Source organism: Polypterus senegalus, chromosome 2, assembly GCF_016835505.1.
Source record: "Polypterus senegalus isolate Bchr_013 chromosome 2, ASM1683550v1, whole genome shotgun sequence".
In the NCBI taxonomy this organism is placed as follows: domain Eukaryota; kingdom Metazoa; phylum Chordata; class Cladistia; order Polypteriformes; family Polypteridae; genus Polypterus; species Polypterus senegalus.
The window spans coordinates 286,312,841-286,339,805 of record NC_053155.1 but is presented as its reverse complement, the minus strand read 5'-3'; the positions used below and the strand labels follow the sequence as shown (position 1 = coordinate 286,339,805).

Genomic DNA, 26,965 nt, shown 5'->3' with positions numbered 1-26,965 from the left:
TATTGGATCTTTAATGAGAGCTTCATTTTTTACCTACAAGCAGAGTTGTACTCTTTCATGCCAGAAACAAAATAAGATCTTTTTACTTTTTCATTTCTTTAAGGTTACATGGTAAAAAATATTTTTATAGGTTAGAGTAATCTTCTTTGTAACTATTTTTTTAATTCATAAGCTAATGAAAAAAGCAGTAAGTACACAGTCTAAATTAGTACAATTTTCAGTGATTGTTTTTTTTGTTTGTTTATGAAATTTCAACAATGTGTCTGTATGATTCTGTTTCAAAAGTTTATTGTGTATTCTTTTCAAATTATTGTGTTGAAAAGAAAAGCAATTTCAAAAATATTTGAACAATTGTACTTTTTTATATTATATTACTATTCACAAACTGATGAAGGCAAAATACTGGGGAAGCATAAAGATATGTTTGTATTGTTTAGGATATCTTACCTTAAATGTCATTGTGTAACTTATGAGCAAGTTGAGAGCACAGATTATACTAATGTGTTGTGAATATTATAGTATATCTATTAAAAGGACATATAATAAATAATAATAATAATAATAATAATGTATTTTATTTAGAGGGCACATTACATTAGCAGTAAATCTCAAAGTGCACACATAAAAAGATTAAACAAAGGCAAGGCAACATAAAAACAGAGATAGTACATTAATAAATGTAAATAGTAATAATAATAATAATAAATAGTACATTATTCAAATTTCAAACAATTATTTAGAGGCAATGATGTAAATACTGTTGTCAGAAGGACTCGAAATTAATAGCAAATATCTAATTATTTTTTCCTAGAAAGATGTATATTACACTGAATGAAAAAGGCAAGAATCTGCTTGTGATGAGTTCTCAGAGTTTAAAAAGTTCTGCAAATAATACATTTGTTCGGCCAGAAATGTTTTATATAAGAGGCTTACAGGAGTTGTCTTTTGCTTACTGTTTTTATATTTTTTTATTTATTATGTATATTTTTGCAGTGTTTTCAAATATATTTCTCATTATATTAATATATTTAGATCAAAGTCTTCACAATCCAAAATATCTTGCTGTTGTTCACTTGGCATTAGTTGACTTAGGCACAACTACAGCTGTCATTCCTAAACTGATAGAAATGTTTCTTTTTAACTCCAGTTTTATTTCATATGAAGCGTGTTTAGCTGATATGTTTTTTGTTCATTTCTTTAACTCAATGCAGTCACTTTCACTGTTAATATTAGCTTATGACCGCTTTCTTGCCATATGCTTCCCTCTTCAATATCACAGCATTAATTCTAACAGCAGGATGGTAGGAATCATAGTGTCACTCTGGATGTTTGCTGCAGTCAGTTTTTCCATTACTGTGCTTCTAATCAGAAGACTCAACTTCTGCCAGTCCACAGTGGTAAACAGTTATTTTTGTGATCATGGACCCGTGTACTTCTTAGCTTGCAATGACATTTACCCAAACGTAACGATTGCTTGGTTTGATACAGTTGTGTTTCTTTTTTTACCTTTATTCTTCATTCTCTGTTCTTATATATTCATTGGTGTTACACTGTTTAAAATGAGATCAACTGATGGAAAGCAAAAAGCACTAAAAACCTGCATTTCACACATCATCTTGGTTGTAATATTTTATGTTCCTCTGGCTATTACGTATGTTTTGTCACAGTTTATTGATTCCAATATAAGAATTCTTAATAACTCTCTGTCTGCTACAATTCCATCAATGCTGAACCCAATTATTTACACACTAAAAACTGATGAGATGAAGACAGCTATGAAGAAAGTAGTCAAAATCAAATTTCTGGCATAGTAATTGTGTTATTACATTATAGAGTATAAGACAATTACAAGTTATAACTAATAAAGTAAATTCAACTTTATCTGTGCAGATGTCATTATTTTGTTTACTAAATTTTTGCCATCCATCCATCCATCCTCTTCCGCTTATCCGAGATCAGGTCACGGGGGCAGCAGCTTGAGCAGAGATGCCCAGACTTCCCTCTCCCTGGCCACTTCTTCTAGCTCTTCCGGGAGAATTCTAAGGTGTTCCCAGGCAAGCCAAGAGACATAGTCCCTCCAGCGTGTCCTGGGTCTTCCCTGGGGCATCCTCCCGGTTAGACGTGCTCAGAACACCTCACCAGGGAGCCGTCCAGGAGGCATCCTGATCAGATGCCCGAGTCAACTCATCTGACTCCTCTCGATGTGGAGGAGCAGCGGCTCTCGGATGACTAAGCTTGTCACCTTATCTTTAAGGGAAAGCCCAGACACCCTACGGAGGAAACCCATTTCTGCCGCTTGTATTCGCGATCTCGTTCTTTTGGTCACTACCCATAGCTCATGACCATAGGTGAGGGTAGGAACATAGATCGACCGGTAAATTTTCACCACGACAGACTGATGTAGAGCCCGCATCACTGCGGACGCCACACCGATCCGCCTGTCGATCTCACGCTCCATTCTTTCCTCACTCATGAACAAGATCCCGAGATACTTGAACTCCTCCACTTGAGGCAGGATCTCACCCCCAACCCTGAGGGGGCATTCCACCCTTTTTCAGCTGAGTACCATGGTCTCGGATTTGGAGGTGCTGATTCCCATCCCAGCCACTTCACACTCAGCTGCGAACCGATCCAGAGAGAGCTGAAGATCACGGCCTGATGAAGCAAACAGGACAACATCATCTGCAAAAAGCAGTGACCCAATCTTGAGTCCACCAAACCGGACCCCCTCAATGCCCTGGCTACGCCTAGAAATTCTGTCTATAAAAGTTATGAACAGAATCGGTGACAAAGGGCAGCCCTGGCGGAGTCCAACTCTCACTGGAAATGGGTTCGACTTACTGCCAGCAATGCGGACCAAGCTCTGACACCGATTGTACAGGGACCGAACAGCCCTTACCAGGGATTCCGGTACCCCATACTCTTGGAGTACCCCCTACAGGATTCCCAGAGGGACACGATCGAACGCCTTTTCCAAGTCCACAAAACATATGTAGACTGGTTGGGCAAACTCCCATGCACCCTCCAGGATTCTGCTAAGGGTTTAGAGCTGGTCCACTTTTTCACGACCTGGATGAAAACCACACTGTTCCTCCTGAATCCAAGGTTCAACTATCCGAAGGACCCTCCTCTCCAGGACCCCCGAATAGACTTTTCCAGGGAGGCTGAGGAGTGTGATCTCTCTGTAGTTGGAACACACCCTCCGGTCCCCTTTCTTAAAGAGGGGGACCACCACCCCAGTCAGCCAATCCAGAGGCACTATCCCTGATGGCCATGCGATGTTGCAGAGGCATGTCAACCAAGGCAGTCCTACCAACATCCAGAGCCTTGAGGAACTCCGGGCATATCTCATCCACCCCTGGGGCCCTGCCACCAAGGAGTTTTCTGACCACCTCGGTGACCTTGGCCCCAGAGATGGGGGAGCCCACCCCTGAGTCCCAAAACTCTGCTTCCTCATTGGAAGGCATGTTAGTGGGATTGAGGTGGTCTTCGAAGTACTCCCCCCACTGACTCACAACGTCCCGAGTCAAGGTCAGTAATGCACCATCCCCACCATAAACAGTGTTGACACTGCACTGCTTTCCCCTCCTGAGACGCCGAATGGTGGACCAGAATCTCCACGAAGCCGTCCGAAAGTCGTTCTCCATGGCCTCCCCAAACTCCTCCCACTCTCAAGTTTTTCCTTCAGCAACCACCAAAGCTGCATTCCGCTTGGCCTGCTGGTACCTATCAGCTGCCTCCAGAGACCCACAGGACAAAAAGGTCCTATGGGACTCCTTCTTCAGCTTGACAGCATCCCTCATCGCCGGTGTCCACCAACTGGTTCGGGGATTGCCGCCACGACAGGCACCGACCACCTTACGGCCACAGCTCTGGTCAGCTGCCTCAACAATAGAGGCACGGAACATGGCCCATTTGGACTCAATGTCCCCCACCTCCCTCGGGACTTGGTCGAAGTTCTGCCGGAGGTGGGAGTTGAAGCTTCTTCTGACAGGGGACTCTGCCAGACGTTCCCAGCAGACCCTTACAACACGTTTGGGTCTACCAGGCCTGACCGGCATCCTCCCCCACCATCAAAGCCAACTCACCACCAGGTGGTGATCAGTTGACAGCTCCGCCCCTCTCTTCACCTGTGTGTCCAAGACATGTGGCTGCAAATCCGACGACACAACGACAAAGTCGATCATCGAACTGAGGCCTAGGGTGTCCTGGTGCCAAGCGCACATATGAACACCCCTATGCTTGAAAATGGTGTTCGTTATGGACAATCCGTGACGAGCACAGAAGTCCAATAACAAAACACCGCTCGGATTCAGATCGGGGGGGGGCCATTCCTCCCAATCATGCCCTTCCAGGTCTCACTGTCATTTCCCACGTGAGCAATGAAGTCTCCCAGCAGAACGAGGGAGTCCCCAGTAGGTATGCCCCCTAGCACCTCCTCCAGGGACTCCAAAAAGGGTGGATACTCCAAACTGCCATTTGGCGCATACGCACAAACAACAGTTATGACCCTTCCCCACACCTGAAGGCGTAGGGAGGCTACCCTCTTGTTCACCGGGGTAGACCGCAATGCACAGGCTCCAAGTCGTGGGTTTAATGAGTATGCCCACACCCACTCGGCACCTCTCACTGGGGGCAACTCAAGAGTGGTAGAGAGTCCAGCCCCTCTCAAGGAGATTGGTTCCAGAGTCCAAGCTGTGCATCGAGGTGAGTCCGACTATATCTAGCCGGAACCTCTCCACCTCACGCACTAGCTCAGGCTCCTTCCCCTTCAGAGAGGTGACATTCCACGTCCCATGAACCAGTTTCTGTAGCCGAGGATCAGACTGCCAAGGTCCCCGCCTTCGACCACCACCCAACTCACACTGCACCCGACCTCCTTGGCCCCTCCCATAGGTGGTGAGCCCATGGGAAGGGGGACCCACGTTACCTCTTCGGGCTTTTTGTATTTGATTAAATAGTCAACTTATTTTAAGAACTGTTTTTATCTTGTGAACACTTTTGTAATTTTGTAGCCTTTGTCGTAGACTAGTAGATTAATAAGCATTACTTAATTGATTGTATGAACAGTGGAAATTTGAGTGCTTTTTTCTTAAAAGTGAAAACTAAGAATGTAAAATTAAGATTTTTTCCTTTGTAAATAAATGTGAATATTAGCTATTCAACATGTTTTTCATGAAGGAAAATTAAAATTTTGAAGTTAATATTTTATTAACAAATTGATAAAACATCACAAATTAAATTTGCAACATTAAAAAAGGCTGAATTCATTTTTTTACTTTATGTGTACTTTATCTCCAAGTCTTGAGTACTACACAAAATTACAAATATTGTTAAAACATTACACAAAATTAAATGCAGAAAAAATAAATATTAAGTATTTTTGTAGAACCTAACTCTCTTTCAGACAAACAGAGAACACCAGAATAATTAAAATATTCATTGCATTTGGATAAATTTATTTAACTTTTTTCCCATTATGTAAATGAAGATGTAAATAAATTCCACTGTTTTTAAAAAACTGCAGCATTTTTTCTGATTGTGAATGGTCTGTTTATTCATAGAGAAGAACTGTAAATGCATTGGTGATAATGGCCTGTCTAGCCTCCACACCGTCATGGTATACACCCTCATCTATAAGAGCAGAAAGGAACTTTAACGTTTATAACTTTAATTATTTTAATGTTTTATAGCATTTCACATACAACTGTCCCAGCTTTTACATCCCAGAAATGAAAATCTAATTCCTCCTGATGATTTCTGAAGACAATGCCCATACATATTATATTGGTTTCCACCACATTGTGGGTTTACTGCTGTGCTGTGCTGTACTGCTCTTTGGAATGCATGAACAAATATCTCCCTTCACCTAATAAGCATCCTCTATCAAATTTCTGTTTCTTCCATTCTGACACAGTTCTGAATTGGTCTGAATTATGACCCACTTTTGTTTGTTCTCGTTATCCTGAGGTCTGCAAGCTATTTATCGTTGCAGGTTAAAGGAATACTCTAACATTCAGATATTACCATTTTAGGGCTCTGTTATCCTACCTAACTGGTGGTGAGAAATTTTACCCAACACATACTGCATAGATATAATAGTTCCAGAATATGAAACTAAGCTAAACTTATGAGTACATAAGTTACATAATGTACTACTGTACATTTTACTAAATATCTTAATATGTACCTTTCTGTTATTTCCATTTCATCAAGTTTAGTAATGTTGCACTTCAACAATATAATTCAGGAACATACTATTCACTTTAATCTCGTGCTTGTTGTGGAGTAATCTTCAGAAAGGCAGTCAGAATTTTGACTTTATTGCACAGCATAAAAAACAATTGCAGAGCACCTAAAGCCGTCTCAGTTCATGAAGTGAGCCCTGAATGTTTGGTGAGCCCAAGATATATTACAGTTCTTATCAAAAAATGCCCCCCTTTCACATTCGTTTCCCAACATCTACTGTACAGGGTTTCTCATGATGTTGTCCCCACTCAACACCTTTTCCAATAACAGTCACCTTTTTCCTCATGTATAAATGGTGCATACACACAGAAATGTTGTGTAAGAACGTTTCCACGTTCAAATCCCGATGTATAAAACCTAAACTTGCCATAAAGCCACGCACATTTCCACGGTAGCTCATACCCTGTCGTACGCAAGATCTGCATTTGGTTTTGCAGACTGGCGGCACCCAGCGTCAAAGCAGTGCTACTGTTCCTGTGTGGTTTATCTTTCTTTTTCAGATCCACATCCCTGACATGGCTTTATAAATACACTGAAATTAACCGCATATTGTTTATTACTTTAATGCATCTGATTTTAATTAACCTGTAACAATATAATGGTCCACAGAATGGTCAAACTATTCCAAATACAATAGCTGCTTTAGAGTTGTTACTCTCACTGCACCTTATTTTTCTTCTTTCAGCTGCTCCAGTTAGGGGTTGCCACATCGGATAATCTTTTTCCATATTAGACTCACTGCACCACTCGGAGTATTTATATCACTGTATCTGAGTGTAAATCACACGAGTACAGCAGCTGATTGGAAAGAGAATTATTGGTATACAGCATCAAGCACACGTTGCCTCAGCCATTTGCTATTTGAACTGGTCTTATCCAACAAATGCTTCAGAGCCTTTCCTGTTCGGACCTCGCGGTTCACAAACAGTTTCATCCCAAGAACTGTACATGCACTCAATCACTCCATCAAGTGCTCCTTGTAGAACTGTTTGCACTTATGATACGGTTATAATATTGCACCACCTGAGCCACTTTATAAAGCGCGTATTTACATATGATGGCGATATAATTTTTAAGATGAAATGCAGCAAAACATATTTATTATATTATACAGATAAAACTTTAACTACATGGTGCCGCAGCGCTAGCGAGTAATTTGAGCTTCGTTCACGGTTTGTTCCTGCCTCGTGCTGTATTATTGCTGTGGCTGGCGCAACACTGGAAGGATGGATTGATAGAGTAATTGAAAATTACAAAGATATTTCAATGTCCCTTAAATGTTTTGAAGAATCAGTGTTCTAAGCTTACAGATGGCTTAACGTCTATTACAGTGCTGATTGTGTGGTGATTGGGTATTTGGAGAAAGAAAAGGAAGGACAGGAATTGGAGGTTAGTATGTTTGAAAAAGACAGTACAGGTAGTCCCCAGGTTACGGACATCCGACCTACGACATACGAACGGGGCTGCAGCTGCGACGCATGCGCCTCAGTAACTGCCACTCCATCATCTTCTGCCTGGGGACGCTGTAAGCAGTGGCTGGACGGAGGCTGGAGAGGGTCGATTTCGCAGCTTGAGCAGTGTAGTGTCACCTCGGGCGGCTCCCTGCAGCAAGCTGTTTCACTGCCCGCCTACCACACACGACTGCCTGTTCATTCTAGGTGGGCAGCTGGTAATGCTGCAAACGGTGACCCAGGTGTGACTGAACGGAGGCCATTCAGGGTGAACAGAGCGGCGCGAGGTAGCATTGTAGTGTGCCTCGGATGGCTGCATGTTTAATGGAGGTGGTGGTGCAGCGGACATTGCAGACAGCATACTGTATTGGAGGTGACTGTGAGGTGGGCTGGTGAACTGCCCCTCGCTGCCCCCATTCATTCTTAATAGCAAGCCTGCTTGTAGTTTTACGCACATAGCAGGAAGTTGTCTCTTGTCAGTATAGGGTGGCCCAGATCTAATTATGCAGATCCAGATCGTCTGGATGACTTTGATTTATGCGAGGACGATTGCAGTTCGGCGCAAAGATGATTCTTCATGTCGTCAGTTCGCACACTTCTCGATGGTCCGGGATTTTTCGGGTGATTTTCTATCTAATAAACTAAATAAGTTATAGCGTAATGAAAATTGCATAATTAGATCTGGACCACCCTATACATCAGACGTGTTGACTAGCTTGGCAGACCCTGTCTCACATTGCATTCAGCACTTTAATAATTTAAATCGTGTAACTGAGCAGGAAATTTTAACTTTAATTACTAAAATGAAGCCCACTACTTGTTCCCTAGATCCAGTGCCAACAAAACTAGTAAAAAGTGCCATGGATGTTCTTGCAGCGCCTATTCTAACCATTATCAATAATTCACTGCATGGCACCGTACCTGATGCACTAAAAGTGTCAGTCATTAAACTATTACTTAAAAAGTCAGACATAGACCCACACATACTAAATAATTATATTATTTAAAATTTACCGTTTCCCTCTAAAATACTAGAAAAAGTAGTCGCCAGTCAGCTTCAGTCACACCTTACGCATTACAATTTATTTGAGAAATTCCAGTCTGGTTTTCACACTGGTCATAGTACAGAAACGGCACTAACGCGAGTTGTAAATGACATCCTGATATCCTCTGATGAAGGAAACTCCACTGTAATTATGTTGTTGGACTTAAGTGCAGCGTTTGACACCATTGACCATTCTATTTTACTGCACAGGCTAGAAAACGATGTTGGGCTTACAGGCCCCGTGCTCGCTTGGTTTAGTTCTTATTTATCAAATCAATTCCAATATGTACAGAAATGTGCTGACAGTACTCCATCATTATACACAGAAGTTCAATATGGTGTCCCGCAGGGCTCAGTACTGGGACCTTTACTGTTTTCACTTTACATGCTTCCACTGGGATCTCTCATTAGGAAACATAATGTTAATTTTCACTCATATGCAGATGACACCCAGTTATACCTTTCATTTAAATCAAATGAAGTTTCTCAGATGTTGTCTTTAATTAGTTGTGTTAGTGAATTAAAGGAGTGGATGAATGAGAACTACTTGTCCTTAAATACAGATAAAACAGAGATGTTAATTGTTGGAGGGAATGGCGCTGATCACAATATTTTGTCATCATTTAACTCAGTTGGAATCCCAATTAATTTTACTGAATCAGTTATCTTTGATTCTAGCATGTAATTTAAAGCACATATTACAAAGTTGTCCAAAACATGTTTCTTCCATCTTAAAAATGTTGGTAAATTAAGGCGCTTTCTAAATAAACAGGATTCGGAGAAATTAATTCATGCATTTATCTCTAGTAGGATAGACTACTGCAATGCGGTGTTCACTGGCTGTTCAAACTGTTCTCTATACAGCCTCAAGTTAATCCAAAATGCGGCTGCAAGAATTATTACAAAAACAAGAAAATATGAACACATAATTCCAGTTCTTAAATCCTTACACTGGCTCCCGGTTAAGTTTAGGGCAGATTTCAAAATCCTCCTTTTAACATATAAAGCATTAAATGGCCAAGGTCCAACTTATTTGTCTGAACTTATCACGACTTACAAACCTGAGTGCACATTAAGATCTCAAGATGCTGGTCTGCTTATGATTCCAAGGATTAATAAAATAACAGTGGGAGGTCGAGCTTTTAGTTACAGGGCCCCTAAACTGTGAAATGGTCTTCCTGCTTCTATAAGAGATGCCCCTTCGGTCTCAGCCTTTAAATCCCGGCTGAAGACTCACTACTTCAGTTTAGCATATCCTGACTAGAGCTGCTGATTAACTGTACAGACTGCATCTCTGTTGTTAGTCATTAGCACTAAAACATAAGTAACATGATAGTTATAACTGAATACTAACCCTCACCTATTCTGTTTCTGTTCTTGGTACTCAAATGTGGCAATTGGTGCCACGTCCCACCTACCAAGTTGTTTGCCTGCCTATGGTAAAGTCATCCCTGATGGAGGATCGCAGGAATCATGGGAAGGAGGGGCCATTTCATCGGATTGGCTGTCCCAGCACTTGGAATGGCCAAATAGGGGAGGCAGCTTGATGGATGAGGTCTGCAGGACTCAAAAATATCCAAATCTTATTATGTGATATCATCTACTGTTAAATTCTGCTCCGTACTTCTAAAATTTTTATTTTTATGCTGTATTAAGGATTTGTTCTGTTCTGTGTATTGTATTGTATTGACCCCCTTCTTTTGACAACCACTGCACGCCCAACCTATCTGGAAAGGGGTCTCTCTTTGAACTGCCTTTCTCAAGGTTTCTTCCATTTTTCCCTACAAGGTTTTTTGGGAGTTTTTCCTTGTCTTCTCAGAGAGTCAAGGCTGGGGGGCTGTCAAGAGGCAGGCCCTGTTAAAGCCCATTGCGGCACTTCCTGTGTGATTTTGGGCTATACAAAAATAAATTGTATTGTATTGTATTACTGTGATAACGTGCACAGTGTTGTGCAGAAGAGTTCATCTTAATCTTTTGTCTTCACCCTTCAAGAATGTCTCTGAAACACAAATCTGATGCAAGTGCTGGTGATATAGTAAAGAAGAGAAAAAACATCACCATTGAAAATAAATTAGACATAATGAAAAGGTCAGAAAAAGGTGAAACTCCATCATTCATTGGCAGAGCACTTGGTTAAAGTTGGTCAACAATAGCATTTATTAAAATAATGTATCTGTTCTGACTTACATACAATTTCAACTTAAGTACAAACCTACAGTCCCTATCTCGTACATAACCCGGGGGACTGCCTGTACTGCTGCAATAAATTATTTCATCAAAGGTCGTGCATGGTGCAGCAAGCATCTTCCATAAGACATGAACAATAACTGCACCAGTGTGTTCCCATGTTTAATAACATGCTTTAACTCCTGTTATCATGAAAATGATATCACGTATACTTCTCAGTATTTTAATTATTTAGAGAGCTGTAATATCAGGAATGTAATGGATTCCGTTTCCTGTCGGAGGAAGAGAAAGAATGTAAGCATGTAGAGATTCACGCACATAGATCACATAGCAGATCAAATACAAAACAAAGCATTTAACATGCTACTTTAGTTACGATGGGATGAGAAACTAGTAAATTAAGCGATTTCAAGATGAAGTTTATGATATTCTGCTTTAATGACAGAATAAACTACATGATTAAAGTGGATATTTAGAGATTAAAGTTGACATTTCGTGCTTTTTTCACACTTTGTGCCTTTTTTTTTCTCTGTACCCTAATAAGCTTTCATATGACACTAAGATGGTAGGCTACGATTTGCTTTTTCACTGTAACTTTGATAAGTGACAGGTGGCACTGTGCGACTTTGTGAACTTGAGCTTTCGAGTTTCTCCGACACGCTATGTCACTCGATCAACTTCCTTTTGTTGTTTATACCACTGTTTAAACCAACAAATAGTAAGTTTTTCTTTGCCTCCACTTTGTATTTGCTGAAATTATTCAATTTTTCCTCGTACTTTTGCCATTGCCTTTTCACAGAACACTGAGCTCAAGGGCTATTTAAATTGATTTGTATATTCAAAGAGGTGTAATTCTGGGAGGAGTTGGGGCAGGACAGCAGGCACGTGCATATACGTTAATTTCCACGCTGACCAGGATTTATATAGTGGAAGAACTTGGAAGGTGGGAAACACACAGATTTATGCATCTGGAATTTTTTATGCGTAAGTATACTTCCACTTTTGTGCTTACGTCATGTTATAATGCAAATTCTAAGCACAGCATTATACATGAGGCCCCTGGTGTTGCAGACATTCTCATAACAATATTCTTGCCCCTGTAGGCATCCCCATAATAATCTTCTTACCTGTAGACCTTCTCATAACAAAATTTCCTTCACAGTCCATCTTCTCATAACAGCTGCTTTGCCTGGCAGGACAATTGCCAGCAGGCAGTGAGCATTACCTGATTACCCCTCCCTTCATTCTCACTGCCTAATCCTGAGCTGTTAAGTTCAATGGCTTTTCAGTTAATCAGTTCTTAATAATTCCATACTTAATATATTAGCTGGGATCAGAAGGACCCATATATGAAAAGTGGACTGCCTCATTAATAATTCAATAACTGATTACTTGTTGCACTACCATCCTGTATGGCTAAGACTAGCATAATAGGCGACTGCGCCAGTCATCGGCAGTGCACAGCTTCACTGATAAGGGCCAAACTGCGAGTAACCTTGACACAGTGCTTCATGTTTGAGAGAAAGAAAGAAAAAAAGACAAGCCTTTAACAATTGCTTCTTTAAGCTAACTAATATGTGCTACTGTATATTTTTGTTATTATCACTAAGATGGATAAAGAAGCAATGGCATATAAACTTAAATGCTAGCTAAGTTAAACATACATGTGCATGCTAATATAAGAGTCCATGGCTGCAGACAGCAGTGCTGTTAAGTCATGACATGCAGCTGCCCACTGGTCTGGCAGAGGCCAGGCTACTGCTTACTTCACAGGCATATGTGCAGGAAAAGGTCCCTGACTTTCGACAATCGACTCTGAAGCCTCTATATTGCTCAGACTAACTAATATCATAATGCATTGTATTTTAACTTCATTGTCTAAGGTATTGATGAGCCCATCTAAATGTCAAATTAGTGTGTATACATTTCATTCTTGCCTATGTACACAACTTGTTTAATCATCCGTCAGTGAGAAGCTCAGCACCTGCAATCTCAAAACAAAATCTGCCCATTTGCTTCTTCAGAGAGCAAGATGACTTTAACTCACAGAAACTCAAAACAAAGCAAGTGAAAAGACAGACAGGCTAGGGCTTTTCTGACAAAATAAATGGTGTCCTTTTAAAGCTGCTTCAGGCCTAGACTTTTCATAGTTAATAGCATTAAAACAAATTAAAAAGCATATTTATCTTTAATCAAAATTCTCTGCTGAGGATGCTTATCTTTATTTTGTAGTACAGAAGAATTTCACTTAAGTAAGGGTGTAGTTTTTGAATATTTTTTTAGTAATGAATATTTCTGCAAATGGTAACATAGTACTGAAGTGACAGTTCTCAATCCAAAGTTATTGAACCTTTGTTTGACTGAACATACATGAAGCTTAATGTTTACGCCTGACAAAATAACAATACAAATTGCTCAGTATAAATCTTAAGAATTACAGACACATCCAGTGCCTTATTTATAAACTACCTTTAAAAACTGTTAGAAATATTAGTTTGCATGCCTTGGCACACATAATGGCTGAATCTCATTTTAGAGATGTCAGTACATGAAAGGTTTTGCCTTCCATTTTCCTGAATATTATCATACATATCACTATATAGGTGCTGTCTCTAAGGGTGCAATCCTGCTGGACCGATGCTAGAGAAAAGAGAATGGCAAAAATGATTTGGAAAAACCCATGCCAGCTGTGTCTGAAGCTACAGCCTACAGAAAGCAGTGCAGGACGTCTGTAAATTGGCCAGGTCAGGATGGCAAGTGCTCAAAGTTGCTCTGAGCAGAATGATTACTGCCGAATGTCTCTTCCAGCCTCAGAGACATGCCTCTTCTTACCGACCCACTATAAAATCCCGATATTCCTGTCATTAATTTGTCTAATTTCACTATGTTAGTCGCAGTCCAAGAGATTACTCTATTTCACTGTAACCTTCCTTTTGTCAAATATACAGGGTGGATTCTTAAGTCTTTTTCTTGCTCTCGTGTCGTTCTTACACCACATTGTGATGATCAAACCAAGAGAGAAATTAATACAGTTAATCCAACACTGAATGTGAAATAATTTTAAATCATACTGCCCTGAAAATCACATATAGTATTATAATATATGTAAACCAGTAATACCAGATAGAAACTGTCAAATGGATGACTGATAACCTTACGCCCCACCTCCCATTTTTGAATTATGAAATATACACCCCCACCTACGATGGTGGATTGACTTCTGTCATGATTTATGACCTCTAAGCCTCTGTTTTTGGGGTAAAGGGTTTGTAAACCATACCCCTTGTCATACTTCATTCCCGACTCCCACACCCAGAAGGTATGCTTCATCTCCCCTAACAGCCTATAAGGTCCCCCCGTGTCGCTCCATATGGTGATGAACTTATTCTATATAAAAATCTATCATTTTAGTACAAACACTATGAAACACCCAGAAGGGACACCCTTGTGAATGCTCCTAAGAACATGAAAACAAGAACAGTTTCCAGAATGTTTGAGCTAAGGAACCATCGATTCAGTTCTGGGTGGTACGATTCTAATTGTTCTTTGGGACAAGTACAATTAAAAGAAGCCATAGCTGAAGATCCTGGTCATGAAGACTGTGGATTGCTTTAATATATATTCTGCCTTTTCAAAAGACTCATATGTTTCCAGAAAATGCTGTCAATGATTTCAAAAATGAACATTCTATCAATGAGGCCATTGTATGCACCTTCATAACATGGATGACAACTCTTACTCAGTAATACGCAATATAGCTGATGCTTTCTTAAAAAACTATTTTTCTGAACCTGATACATCTCAAGCACCTTTGGGGTTTTATGGGGAGTATAATATGGAAAAAGCAGATGAAGTGCCTGAACTGAATGTTCCTTTGATATTAAATATTTTTGCTTAGTTATAATAGCATATTGTGTTGCAATAACTGGTAAAGCATCTAAGGTTTAATATTGCTTTTGAAAATTGTCAGTAAAGTACCATTGATTGTTAAAATGCTGACATTTTTCTTTTACAGCTGAAGATGTATGGACTGGGCGGTCTCTTGGTCTGGAACCCCTACAGATTTTATTTTTTTCTCCAGCCTTTGGAATTTTTTTGTTTTTTCTGTCCACCCTGGCCATCGGACCTTACTCTTATTCTATGTTAATTAATGTTGACTTATGTTTATCTTTTATTGTGTCTTCTATTTCTCTATTCATTTTGTAAAGCACTTTGAGCTACATTTTTTTTGTATGAATATGTGCTATATAAATAAATGTTGATTGATTGATTGATTGATACATGAAAAAAGTTTACTATCCATTTTTTCATCCATTTTCTAACCCGCTGAATCCGAATACAGGGTCACGGGGGTCTGCTGGAGCCAATCCCAGCCAACACAGGGCACAAGGCAGGAACCATTCCTGGGCAGGGTGCCAACCCACCACAGGACACACACAAACACACCCACACACCAAGCACACACTAGGGCCAATTTATAATCGCCAATCCACCTAACCTGCATGTCTTTGGATTGTGGGAGGAAACCGGAGCGCCCGGAGGAAACCCACGCAGACACGGGGAGAACATAATAACCCTGCAAATCCTGGGGCCTCATGCAAAACACCATGTGTGGAATTCACACAAAAACATGGCGTAAGGACAAAAGTGGAAATGTTAACACTAATTCTTCAAAGCTTTTATGAAACATTGAAATACCTTTGTAGTACATGTTTAATTATTCCATCCATCTATCCATCCAGTTTGCGAAGTAGTAGATTAAGTAAACATTACTTAATTGATTGTATGAACAGTGCAAATGGAAATGCATTTTTCTTAAAACCCAAATTTAAGAATATTTTCCTTTGTAAATTGTTATCTTTTTATTTTAAAATAAGATACATTTACTAGATATACAACAAATATTTGATGAAGGCAAAATTAAAATTTATAGTTACTATCTTTTATTAATAGTTTGAGGATTCAGCAAGAATTAAAGCTCTAACATTACAAAATACAATGTAGCACAATTTAATGTGTGGTATTTGATGTGAACTTTAATCTACAAGCCCGGAGCATTGCATAAAATTGCAAATATATTGAAAGCAATGCTCAAAATTAAATTAAATGCTGAAAAAAATCAATGCATTAATACAATGTGAATTTCCTGGTTTCTTTAGTGCTGATTGGTGAAATGTTTCACATCAAATATGTGTGAACTGGTTTACCAAATATTTTCCTGAAAATTCATTGTGCAGGCTTAGATAAACAGTTTTTTTTTCCAGTGCCCCGTGATGCTTTGCGAGACCAGTTTGACATCATGTGAACATTCACACATGCATATTGGATGCATACTCTACCTAACATTTCATATCATTGCCCAATCTGCTTCGTATATGATTGACACCCACGTGTGTTGAAAGAAAAAAAAAAAAAAAACTTGCAGTATTTTCATTTAAGGGGTACATGTGATGATTATAATGTAAATATTAGGTGCAGAGCCAGCAAATATCTGAAACTAACTCCTGTGTGCTCACTCACACGCCACCATGCTCCATGTCTTATTTACTATGCTGACAAAATGCATGTGCAATTAGACAGGGACCGCAGTTAAAATAAACCTTGAGGGAGCCCAACCTCAGAAAACACAACATCCTGTAAAATCATAATAATGAAAGACTTATTACTGCTTACACAGCATTGCTATATTTTTGATTGATAAGGTGTGAATGATATGCTCAGATAGATTGCAAACAAAAAGAATGTGTGAAGCCACTACTTCAAACAACAGAATGAGCCAGCCCCATGCCCAGTCCCAGTCCCACTGGCATCATGACACAGCAAATTACTGCCATGAAGATTTTTTCCTTCAATTATTGCAAGTTTCTGTTCAGTTTTTGTATTTTGTTTGTGGTTATCATTCTGCCTGCATTTTTGTTGTCTGAGGCATAGGCACATTGGCACAATGGCTGGCACTGCTGTTCCATAGCTCATGTCAAAATAATCAGTTCAGCATAGATGGCAGATGCTTTCCTTGGGTTCAGGGACTCATAAAAGACCATTACACATTCATAATATATTCTTAACCAGTTAATTTACAAATTTGACTTCAATGCATTTCTCCTAAAATTTTTGGTGATTTCACAGGACTCGTTATGAAGCAAATTCCACGGGATTTACTCATCACTAATAAAGAGAATGGTTTAAAAATTTTAATGGCTACCTTTGAAGAACATCAAAACGTAACTTTTCTCGCTTTCAGACATACAGAGACCACCTGCAAAGTCTTAAGATAATTTGTCAAAAAGATAATTTGTTATTTCTTGTGTCATTTAATGTGAAGAGATCTGTGCTCTTTTGCTAGCCCTCAGCAGATCACTCTGTATAAGCAGGGCAGACAGTCTTCATAGCTGGATCATAGCGTTGACGATGAGCAAAATTTTCTGGGCCCTTTGCATACTTTTACATGACTGAATGCCATCTTCATTGCTAGTCTGCAACACTCAGACGTTCCTTTCATCTTGATGAATAATGACAAGTTTTTACACTCTGTTAAGCTGAGACAGAGTCTAAACAAATAATCACACTATTTAGATAAAGTTCTATTCTATTCCTCTCTAATTCTATTGCAAACCCCAAGTAGAACTTAATTATGGTTAATCAGTTGTATGCCTTTTAATTGTATTACAGCACATTAACAACAACTGTAATTTATGAATATTTACATATATTCGTCCTATTTCAAAAAGTATAATTGAAGCAGGTAAAGATTTCACAGCACAACAGAATATTCTTAAAACGTGTACTTGACTAACATCCAGCCTTTTTAAACAAGAATATGAAGCTGACCCATAAGCTGTACACCCAAATTACAAATATGTCTAATTAAACACTTAAGGTCAAGATGGTCAAAAGCCTTGTGTACACTTGCAGAGATCTGGGTTCAAATCTGGATTGGCTTATGGAGGGTAAGAGAAGGAACCAGGGTGAGGAAATGGGGGGAATATGAGTATTTAGGCAGCAGGAAAGAACATTAATGGCTTTATGGTTCATTTGTGTTTGTACATATTGTGATGATCAAAAACTGTCAAGGAATTGCAGTTATTCCAAAACAGAAATGGGAATCATTTTAAATCATAGTACAGTGAAAATCACAAATAATATCAGTACACTGTATGTCTGTAACATACTGTTAAAAGCGAAAAATCTTTATTTAGGAAAAATATGTTAATGATAATATTCTCATCATTATACTGTTTATGTGAAACATTATGCCATGAACTATCCATCCATCCATCCATTTCCAACCCGTTGAATCTGAACACAGGGTCACGGGGAAGTAAAGACATAACACAAGTGAATGTATTCCATAAATTTTCCTTCAGATGCCTTACTGTATTAATTGCATACATTGTGCTGATGTAATTGCATGTACTCTTTGTTTGAAAAGTCTCAAGTGAACTAAGAAAGGTTAACATTAGTCAGTTTTATGAATATAATTAGTATCTCATTAAAAGCACTGCCATTCCCTATATAAAACAGTTTGTTAAAGATGAAACAGTAACAAAGGCAGAACTCAATTTCAAAAACTGCAACAACAAGAATTTTATAACTCTTTGTAGAAAATGTGAAATTGAAATTTTTTTTGTATCTTTAATGATAGCTGTACTCCTGCATGCCAGAAAAAAAAAATTCTTATTACTTTTTCATTTCTTTAAGGTTACATTGCAAAAATTATTTTTAATAGGTTAGAGTAATCTTCTGTGTAACTATTTTTTTAAAATCATAAGCTAATGAAAAAAGCAATAAGTACACAGTCTAAATTAGTACAATTTTCAGTGATTGTTTTTTTTTACTTTAGAAATTTCAACAATGTGTCTGTATGATTCTGTTTCAAAAGTTTATCGTGTATTCTTTTCAAATTATTGTGTTCAAAAGAAAAACAATTTCAAAAATATTTGAACAATTATTCTTTTTTATATTATATAGGCAAAATACTGGGGAAGCATAAAGATATGTTTGTATTGTTTAGGATATCTTAAATGTTATTGTGTAACTTATGAGCATGTTGAAGGCACAGATTATACTAATGTGTTGTGAATATTATAGAATAGCTATTAAAAGGACATATAATAAATAGTGCTTTATTCAAATTTCAATACAATTATTTAGAAGCATTGATATAAATACTGTGGTCAGGAGGATTGTAAATTAATAGCAAATATCTAAATATTTTTTCCTAGAAAAATGTATATTACACTGAATGAAAAAGCCAAGAATCTGCTTGTGATGAGTTCTCAGAGTTTAAAAAGTTTTGAAAATAATACATTTGTTCGTCCAGAAATGTTTTATATAAGAGGCTTAAAGGAGATGTCCTTTGCTAACTGTTTTTATATTTTTTTATTTATTATGTATATTTTTGCACTTTTTTCAAATATATTTGTCATTATATTAATATATTTAGATCAAAGTCTTCACAATCCAAAATATCTTGCTGTTGTTCACTTGGCATTAGTTGATTTAGGCACAACTACAGCTGTTATTCCTAAACTGATAGAAATGTTTCTTTTTAATTCCAGTTTTATTTCATATGAAGCGTGTTTAGCTGATATGTTTTTTGTTCATTTTTTTAGTGCAATGCAGTCAGTCTCACTGTTAATATTAGCTTATGACCGCTTTCTTGCCATATGCTTCCCTCTTCAATATCACAGCATTAATACTAACAGCAGGATGGCAGGAATCATAGTGTCACTCTGGATGTTTTCTACAGTCATTATTTCCATTACTGTGCTTCTAATCACAAGACTCAACTTCTGCCAGTCCACGGTGGTAAACAGTTATTTTTGTGATTTTGGACCCGTGTACTTCTTAGCCTGCAATGACATTTACCCAAATGAAACAATGGGTTGGTTTAATACTGCTGTCTTTCTTTTTTTCCCTTTATGCCTCATTCTCTGTTCTTATATATTCATTGGTGTTACACTGTTTAAAATGACATCAACTGATGGAAAGCAAAAAGCACTAAAAACCTGCATTTCACACATCATCTTGGTCGTAATGTTTTATGTTCCTGTGGCTATTACGTATGTTTTGTCACAGTTTCTTGATTCCAATATAAGGATTCTTAATAACTCTCTGTCAGCTACAATTCCATCAACGATGAACCCCATTATTTACACACTAAAAACTGATGAGATGAGGACAGCTATGAAGAAAGTACTCAAAATCAAATTTCTGGCACAGTAATCATGTTGTTACATTATAGAGATAAGTTATAGCTAATAAAGGAAATTCTAATTTATTTGTGTAGATGTTAATGTTTTATTTACTAAGGTTTTCTATTTGATTAAATAATCACTTTTTTGAATTTTTTTTTTTCACTTTGTAAGCATTTTTGTAATTTTGTAGCCACTTTTGTAAAGTAGTAGATTAAGTAAGCATTACTTGATTGTATGAACATTGCAAATGTGAGTGTTTTTATTCTTAAAACTGAAAATTAGGAATGATTCCTTTGTATACATTACTGCATTTTATCTTGTTATTTTGACATTTATTATACTGTATATTCAACACATGTTTATGTAATTAAAAAATAAAAATTTATAGTTAATATTTTATTAAGAAATTGATGTCTGTAGTACTAGGTTGTTGTACCGTGTTAGCCATTATGAATGTAGAGAAAAGCCAAGCAAAATGACACCTTTTATTGGCTAACTAAAAAGATTACAATATGCAAGCTTTCGAGGCAACTCAGGCCCTTCTTCAGGCAAGATGTAATACAGAAACTGAAGTTCCCTGAGTTTATATCCACACACTAGGACAAGAAACAACAATGGTAAATTTTTGAATGAAAACTCTTAAATGTAAAAAATTAATAGGTTCATTCAGGCTAAGATTAATTTAACAGGAGATAGAAGAACAATGTATGGTCAAGATCTTTAGATAAGATAACTGTCCAATAAAGTCCTTTGAAGTTTGTGAAGTTTTTCAAAACAATGCAGATCTGTAGTCAGGTTGTCTGTGTCAGTCTGAGAGATGCAAACAGTCTTCATATCTGGCTATAAAACTCTTGTCTCTGTTCAAGCCATGCTGTAATGTATTACATTTTAACATGAGCTTAACTTCCCATTCTTTTCTCTCTTGCTGCGTTTTGAAGTTGCCCATAAGCACTGTGACTTTAAAGTCCCTCTCACAGTGTCCATGGCTGTTGAAGTGGGCCGCTACAGGAACATCTGTGTTGCCATGTTTAATGTGGAATCTGTGTAAATTCATTCTCTGGCGGAGTGTTTGTCCAGTATCTCCCACATAGAGTGTAGTGTCAGGACATTTCATGCAGAGAATTAGGTAGACAACATTCGATGATCTGCAGGAAAATGATCCCTTTATGTGATGTTCAAGTCGGAGTTTGGTATAATTATACGGTCTGTATTGTAGATGTGGGCACACGTTTTACATCTTTCCTGTAGGCAGGGAGATGTGCCATTTTCTGTTGGTTCATTTAGGGAGCTTCGGACAATTAGTTGCTGAAGGTTTGGTGGTTGTCTGTATGCCAGGAGAGGAGGTTCAGGAAATACATTTTTTAGTGTTAGGTCGTTGTTTAGTATTGGCTGAAGTTCCTTTATAGTTTTTCGAAGTGTTTCAAGATGTGGGTTGTAAGTGACAACAAGGGGAATGCGGTTCTTGTTGTCTTTGTTTTTATATTCCAGAAGAATTTTTCCACAACAAAGAGAACGGCAACACACAGGAACCAACAACAAGCAGTTACAACAACCCCACCAGTAAATCCACATGGACACCAGAAGCTGGCAGAAACCCCTCACTGGATAATTATATAGACTGCTTCCGACAGAGAGTAAAAACAGGGATCTTAAACAGGCAGCAAAATCAGATAGAAAACATCACTGGGGAAGAGCGGAGAGCCATACATTCACTAAGAGATAATACAGAAATCATTATCAAACCAGCAGACAAAGGGGGTGCTTTAGTCATCATGAACACATCAGACTATATACAGGAGGCACAAAGACAATTGTCGAATACTATGCATTATTATAAACTGCAAGAAGACCCAACAGATCTCTACAAAAAGGAACTAAAAAAGATAGTAAGTAGCTTTCCTCTTGACATCAGGGATCAGGTAAACAGTTTAATTCCTGAGAACCCCAAAATGGGTTACTTCTACATGCTTCCTAAAATCCACAAAGAAGGGAACCCAGGAAGGCCCATCATCTCAGGAATTGGCTCCCTGACAGAAAAGGTTTCAGGTTGGGTGGAACACATTCTTAAACCTCTCGCCCGTAACACAACCAGCTACATCCAGGACACCACTGACTTCTTAAAAAAACTGTCTGCTTTGGGCCCCTTACCTGAGGGAACCTTACTGGCCACAATGGATGTTGAGGCCCTGTATACAAACATCCCCCATGATGATGGCATACTGGCATGTGAAACGTACCTTGGACAACATGATTTACCCACAAAGTCAGTAATAGAAATGATAAAATTCACTCTGACACATAATCTATTCTCTTTTGGACAAGATTGCTACTTGCAACAAATGGGGACTGCAATGGGCTGTCGGTTTGCACCTCACTATGCAAACCTATTTATGGCAAAATTGGAGGAAGATTTCTTGTCAATGTGCATCTTAAAACCAATGTTATATCTCCGTTACATAGATGACATCTTCATAATCTGGACTGCCAGTGAGAAGGACCTCCTCCATTTTCATAATGAATACAATTCTTTTCACCCCAACATAAAGCTGAAGCTGAATTACTCAGAAACAGAAGTCAGCTTCCTTGACACCACAGTTCAACTGAAAACAACACCCTTGTAACTTCTGTTTTTCACAAACCAACAGACAGACGGACCTACCTAAGAAGTGATAGCTTTCACCCCAAACATATAAGGCGCTCCATTATTTTTAGCCAAGCAATATGGTACAATCGTATTTGCTCAGACCCGACAGACCGGGATCAACAACTGCAGGAGCTCAGACAAGAATTCATCAAACAAGGTTATACCCCAAAACAACAGACACTCAAATACGAAGAGCTACTGCCATACCCAGAGAGAACCTTCTGGAATATAAAAACAAAGACAACAAGAACCGCATTCCCCTTGTTGTCACTTACAACCCACATCTTGAAACACTTCGAAAAACTATAAAGGAACTTCAGCCAATACTAAACAACGACCTAACACTAAAAAATGTATTTCCTGAACCTCCTCTCCTGGCATACAGACAACCACCAAACCTTCAGCAACTAATTGTCCGAAGCTCCCTAAATGAACCAACAGAAAATGGCACATCTCCCTGCCTACAGGAAAGATGTAAAACGTGTGCCCACATCTACAATACAGACCGTATAATTATACCAAACTCCCGACTTGAACATCACATAAAGGGATCATTTTCCTGCAGATCATCGAATGTTGTCTACCTAATTCTCTGCATGAAATGTCCTGACACTACACTCTATGTGGGAGATACTGGACAAACACTCCGCCAGAGAATGAATTTACACAGATTCCACATTAAACATGGCAACACAGATGTTCCTGTAGCGGCCCACTTCAACAGCCATGGACACTGTGAGAGGGACTTTAAAGTCACAGTGCTTATGGGCAACTTCAAAACGCAGCAAGAGAGAAAAGAATGGGAAGTTAAGCTCATGTTAAAATGTAATACATTACAGCATGGCTTGAACAGAGACAAGAGTTTTATAGCCAGATATGAAGACTGTTTGCATCTCTCAGACTGACACAGACAACCTGACTACAGATCTGCATTGTTTTGAAAAACTTCACAAACTTCAAAGGACTTTATTGGACAGTTATCTTATCTAAAGATCTTGACCATACATTGTTCTTCTATCTCCTGTTAAATTAATCTTAGCCTGAATGAACCTATTAATTTTTTACATTTAAGAGTTTTCATTCAAAAATTTACCATTGTTGTTTCTTGTCCTAGTGTGTGGATATAAACTCAGGGAACTTCAGTTTCTGTATTACATCTTGCCTGAAGAAGGGGCCTGAGTTGCCTCGAAAGCTTGCATATTGTAATCTTTTTAGTTAGCCAATAAAAGGTGTCATTTTGCTTGGCTTTTCTCTACATTAAGAAATTGATAAAACATCACAAAATAAGGCTGCAACGTTAAAAAAGGCTGAATTCATTTTTTTTACTTGATCTGTACTTTATCTCCAACTAGCAAAATACCCGCGCTTCACAGCGGAGAAGTTGTGTGTTATAGAAGTAATGAAAAAGAAAAGGAAAGATTTTAAAAATAACGTAACATGATTGTCAATGTAATTGTTTTGTCACTGTTATGAGTGTTGCTGTCATATATAAGTACGTATATATATATATATATATATATATATATATATACTCAGCAGAAAAAGAAACGTCCTCTGACTTTCAACTGTTTTTACTTTCAGTAAACTTAATGTGTAAATATTTGTATGAACACTAAAAGAGTCAACACCATAAGACATAAACTAAAAATGTTTCACAATGTGTCCCTGAATGAAGGGAGGCTCAAAATCAAAAGTACCTGTCAGTATCTGGTGTGGCCACCAGCTGTTTGAAGTACTGCAGTGCATCTCCTCCTCATGGACTGGACCAGATTTGTCAGTTCTTGCTGTGAGATGTTACCCCACTCTTCCACCAAGGCACCTGCAAGTTCCTGGACATTTCTGGGGGGAATGGCCCTAGCCCTCACCCTGCGATCCAACAGGTCCCAGACGTGCTCAATGGGATTGAGATCCGGGCTCTTCCACTGCGAGGATGATCAGCTGTCCTTCCTGTCTCCCTGTAGTGCTGTCTTAGGCGTCTCACAGTGCGGACATGGCAATTTATTGCCCTAGCCACATCAGCAGTCCTCATGCCTCCCTGCAGCATGCCTAATGCACGTTCACGCAGATGAGCAGGGACCCTGGGCATCTTTCTTTGGGTGTTTTTCACAGTTGGTAGACAAGTCTCTTTAGTGTCCTGCGTTTTTAGAACTGTGACCTTAAATGCCTACTTTCTGTAAGCTGTTAAGGTCTTAACGACCATTCCACAGGTGCATGTTAATTAATTGATTATGGTTAATTGAACATGCATGGAAAACATTGTTTAAACCCTTTACAATGAAGATCTGTAAAGTTATTTGGATTTTTAAAACATTATTGTTGAAATACACAGTCCTGAAAAAGGGACGTTTCTTTTTTTGCTGAGTATATATACACACACATATAAACATATATATATATATATATACATATACACATTGTGGTATCGGCCGGTTTGTCATCCCGGCCAATACCCCAGGCCACCAGATGGAGCCCTCCCTGCAGTATGGAGGTGCCCCAAAGACCAGCAGGTAGTCATGGACTTTGCAGTTTTTATCCTCAGCCCTGCTGGATACCACAGGGGCTGCAAGAGGGAGCTGCAGGGAGGACAGAAGATTCCTTTGTGCCCTATAACCCGTAAATGCATCAGAGGAACAGCGACGTGCTTCCGGGGTGAGAAGAAACGGACTGGTACCTGACCCGGAAGTGATTGAGAGTCACATGGACTGGGGATTGGAACACTTCCGGGTAAGGATATATAAAAGGACTATGAGAGCTCCCAGACGGCGAGCTGAGCTGGGTGGAAGGGTGGCAATGCGTCTGGGAGTTGGATTGGTTTATTGTGTATTATTGTAATTGAATGAGTATAGTGGAGGAGAGGGTGCTTTGTGCACTATGGCATTTAAACAAAGTCACTTATTGGACTTTTACCTGGTGTCTGGAGTCGTGGACAGGGGTTCAAGGGAGCGATAGCGCCCCCTATCGTTCACAACATATACATATATACATAAACATACATATCTACATATATACATATACACACACACATATATATATATATATATACACACATACATATATACATATCTATACTAATAAAAGGCAAAACCCTCACTCACTCATCACTAATTCTCCAACTTCCCGTGTAGGTAGAAGGCTGAAATTTGGCAGGCTTATTCCTTACAGCTTACTTACAAGAGTTAAGCAGGTTTCATGTCGAAATTCTACACTTAACGGTCATAACGGTTGACAACATCCACCATGTTGAACTTTCTTATATATGGCCCCATCTTCACGAAATTTGGTAGGTGGCTTCCCTGCGCTAACCGAAACCGATGTACATACTTATTTTGGTGGTATGACGCAACTGTCGGCCGCCACATTGAACTTTCCAACATCACTAATTCTCCAACTTCCCGTGTAGATAGAAGGCTGAAATTTGGCAGGCTCATTCCTTACAGCTTACTTACAAGAGTTAAGCAGGTTTAATTTCGAAATTCTACACGTAACGGTCGACAACGTCCGCCATGTTGAACTTTCTTATTTATGGCCCCATCTTCACGAAATTTGGTAGGCGGCTTCCCTGCGCTAACCGAAACCAATGTACGTACTTATTTCGGTGGTATGATGCCACTGACGGCCACCATATTGAACTTTTCAACGGTGTTTGTTACTTATGGGCCCATCTTCAAGAAATATGGTATGCGGGATCCCAACGCTAACTGAATCCTACTTACGTACATGTATACGTCCATAGCCTGCAGCTCGGTCACCGTGTGAGGCGGCGTTGGGTCCCCCATCCCAACTCCTCCCACGTTGTTGGCTGCCTGCCTATATAAGGCTGTCCATCGCTCCGGTCTCTACATTCCCTTCCTTGCTTCGCCACAGGATTCACGTCTCCCTGCTGATAACTACAGCCTTTTTATTTAATCCACGGCTTCTCTGCTGTTTTATTGTTCGTTTATTATGATTATAGTTATTGTGTAGGTATTTTAGACTTACTTTACATTGCTCAGGTTACATTTCCTTTATCATTCCAACCGTACCCCCATTAACATGTCTATTCAGGTCACTTACCGAGTGGTTTCCATGCCCGGAGATGGCACCTGCCTTTTTGATTCTCTTTGTTACATATTGCACGGCCATATCAGGCTCACTCTTGATATCTGGAGGAACATTGTGTCTTATGCATTAAATGACTGGGACAGGTTCAAGG

At 38.9% G+C, this 26,965-nt stretch overlaps 2 protein-coding genes across 2 annotated transcripts; both read left to right on the top strand.

Moving 5' to 3' along the window:
* Nucleotides 1-815: 815 nt before the first annotated feature.
* LOC120524605 (olfactory receptor 146-like) lies at nucleotides 816-1,811 on the top strand. Its single transcript, XM_039746436.1, has one exon. The coding sequence runs from the start codon at nucleotides 816-818 to the stop codon at nucleotides 1,809-1,811; it is 996 nt and encodes a 331-aa protein (XP_039602370.1).
* Nucleotides 1,812-17,815: 16,004 nt separating this feature from the next.
* Nucleotides 17,816-20,157, top strand: LOC120524604 (olfactory receptor 1500-like). Its single transcript, XM_039746435.1, has 2 exons — nucleotides 17,816-17,879; nucleotides 19,253-20,157. Exons 1-2 carry the CDS (start codon nucleotides 17,816-17,818, stop codon nucleotides 20,155-20,157), a joined length of 969 nt encoding a protein of 322 aa, XP_039602369.1.
* Nucleotides 20,158-26,965: the final 6,808 nt, after the last annotated feature.

What these genes read in the sequence shown, in the direction of transcription:
- LOC120524605 (XM_039746436.1), top strand. Translation starts at nt 816, where the DNA reads ATGTATATTACACTGAATGAAAAAGGCAAGAATCTGCTTGTGATGAGT.
- LOC120524604 (XM_039746435.1), top strand. Translation starts at nt 17,816, where the DNA reads ATGGTCAAAAGCCTTGTGTACACTTGCAGAGATCTGGGTTCAAATCTG. An exon ending in TCTGGATTGGCTTATGGAGG is followed by an intron (nt 17,880 to 19,252) that starts GTAAGAGAAGGA and finishes TTGTTCGTCCAG; the next exon opens with AAATGTTTTATATAAGAGGC.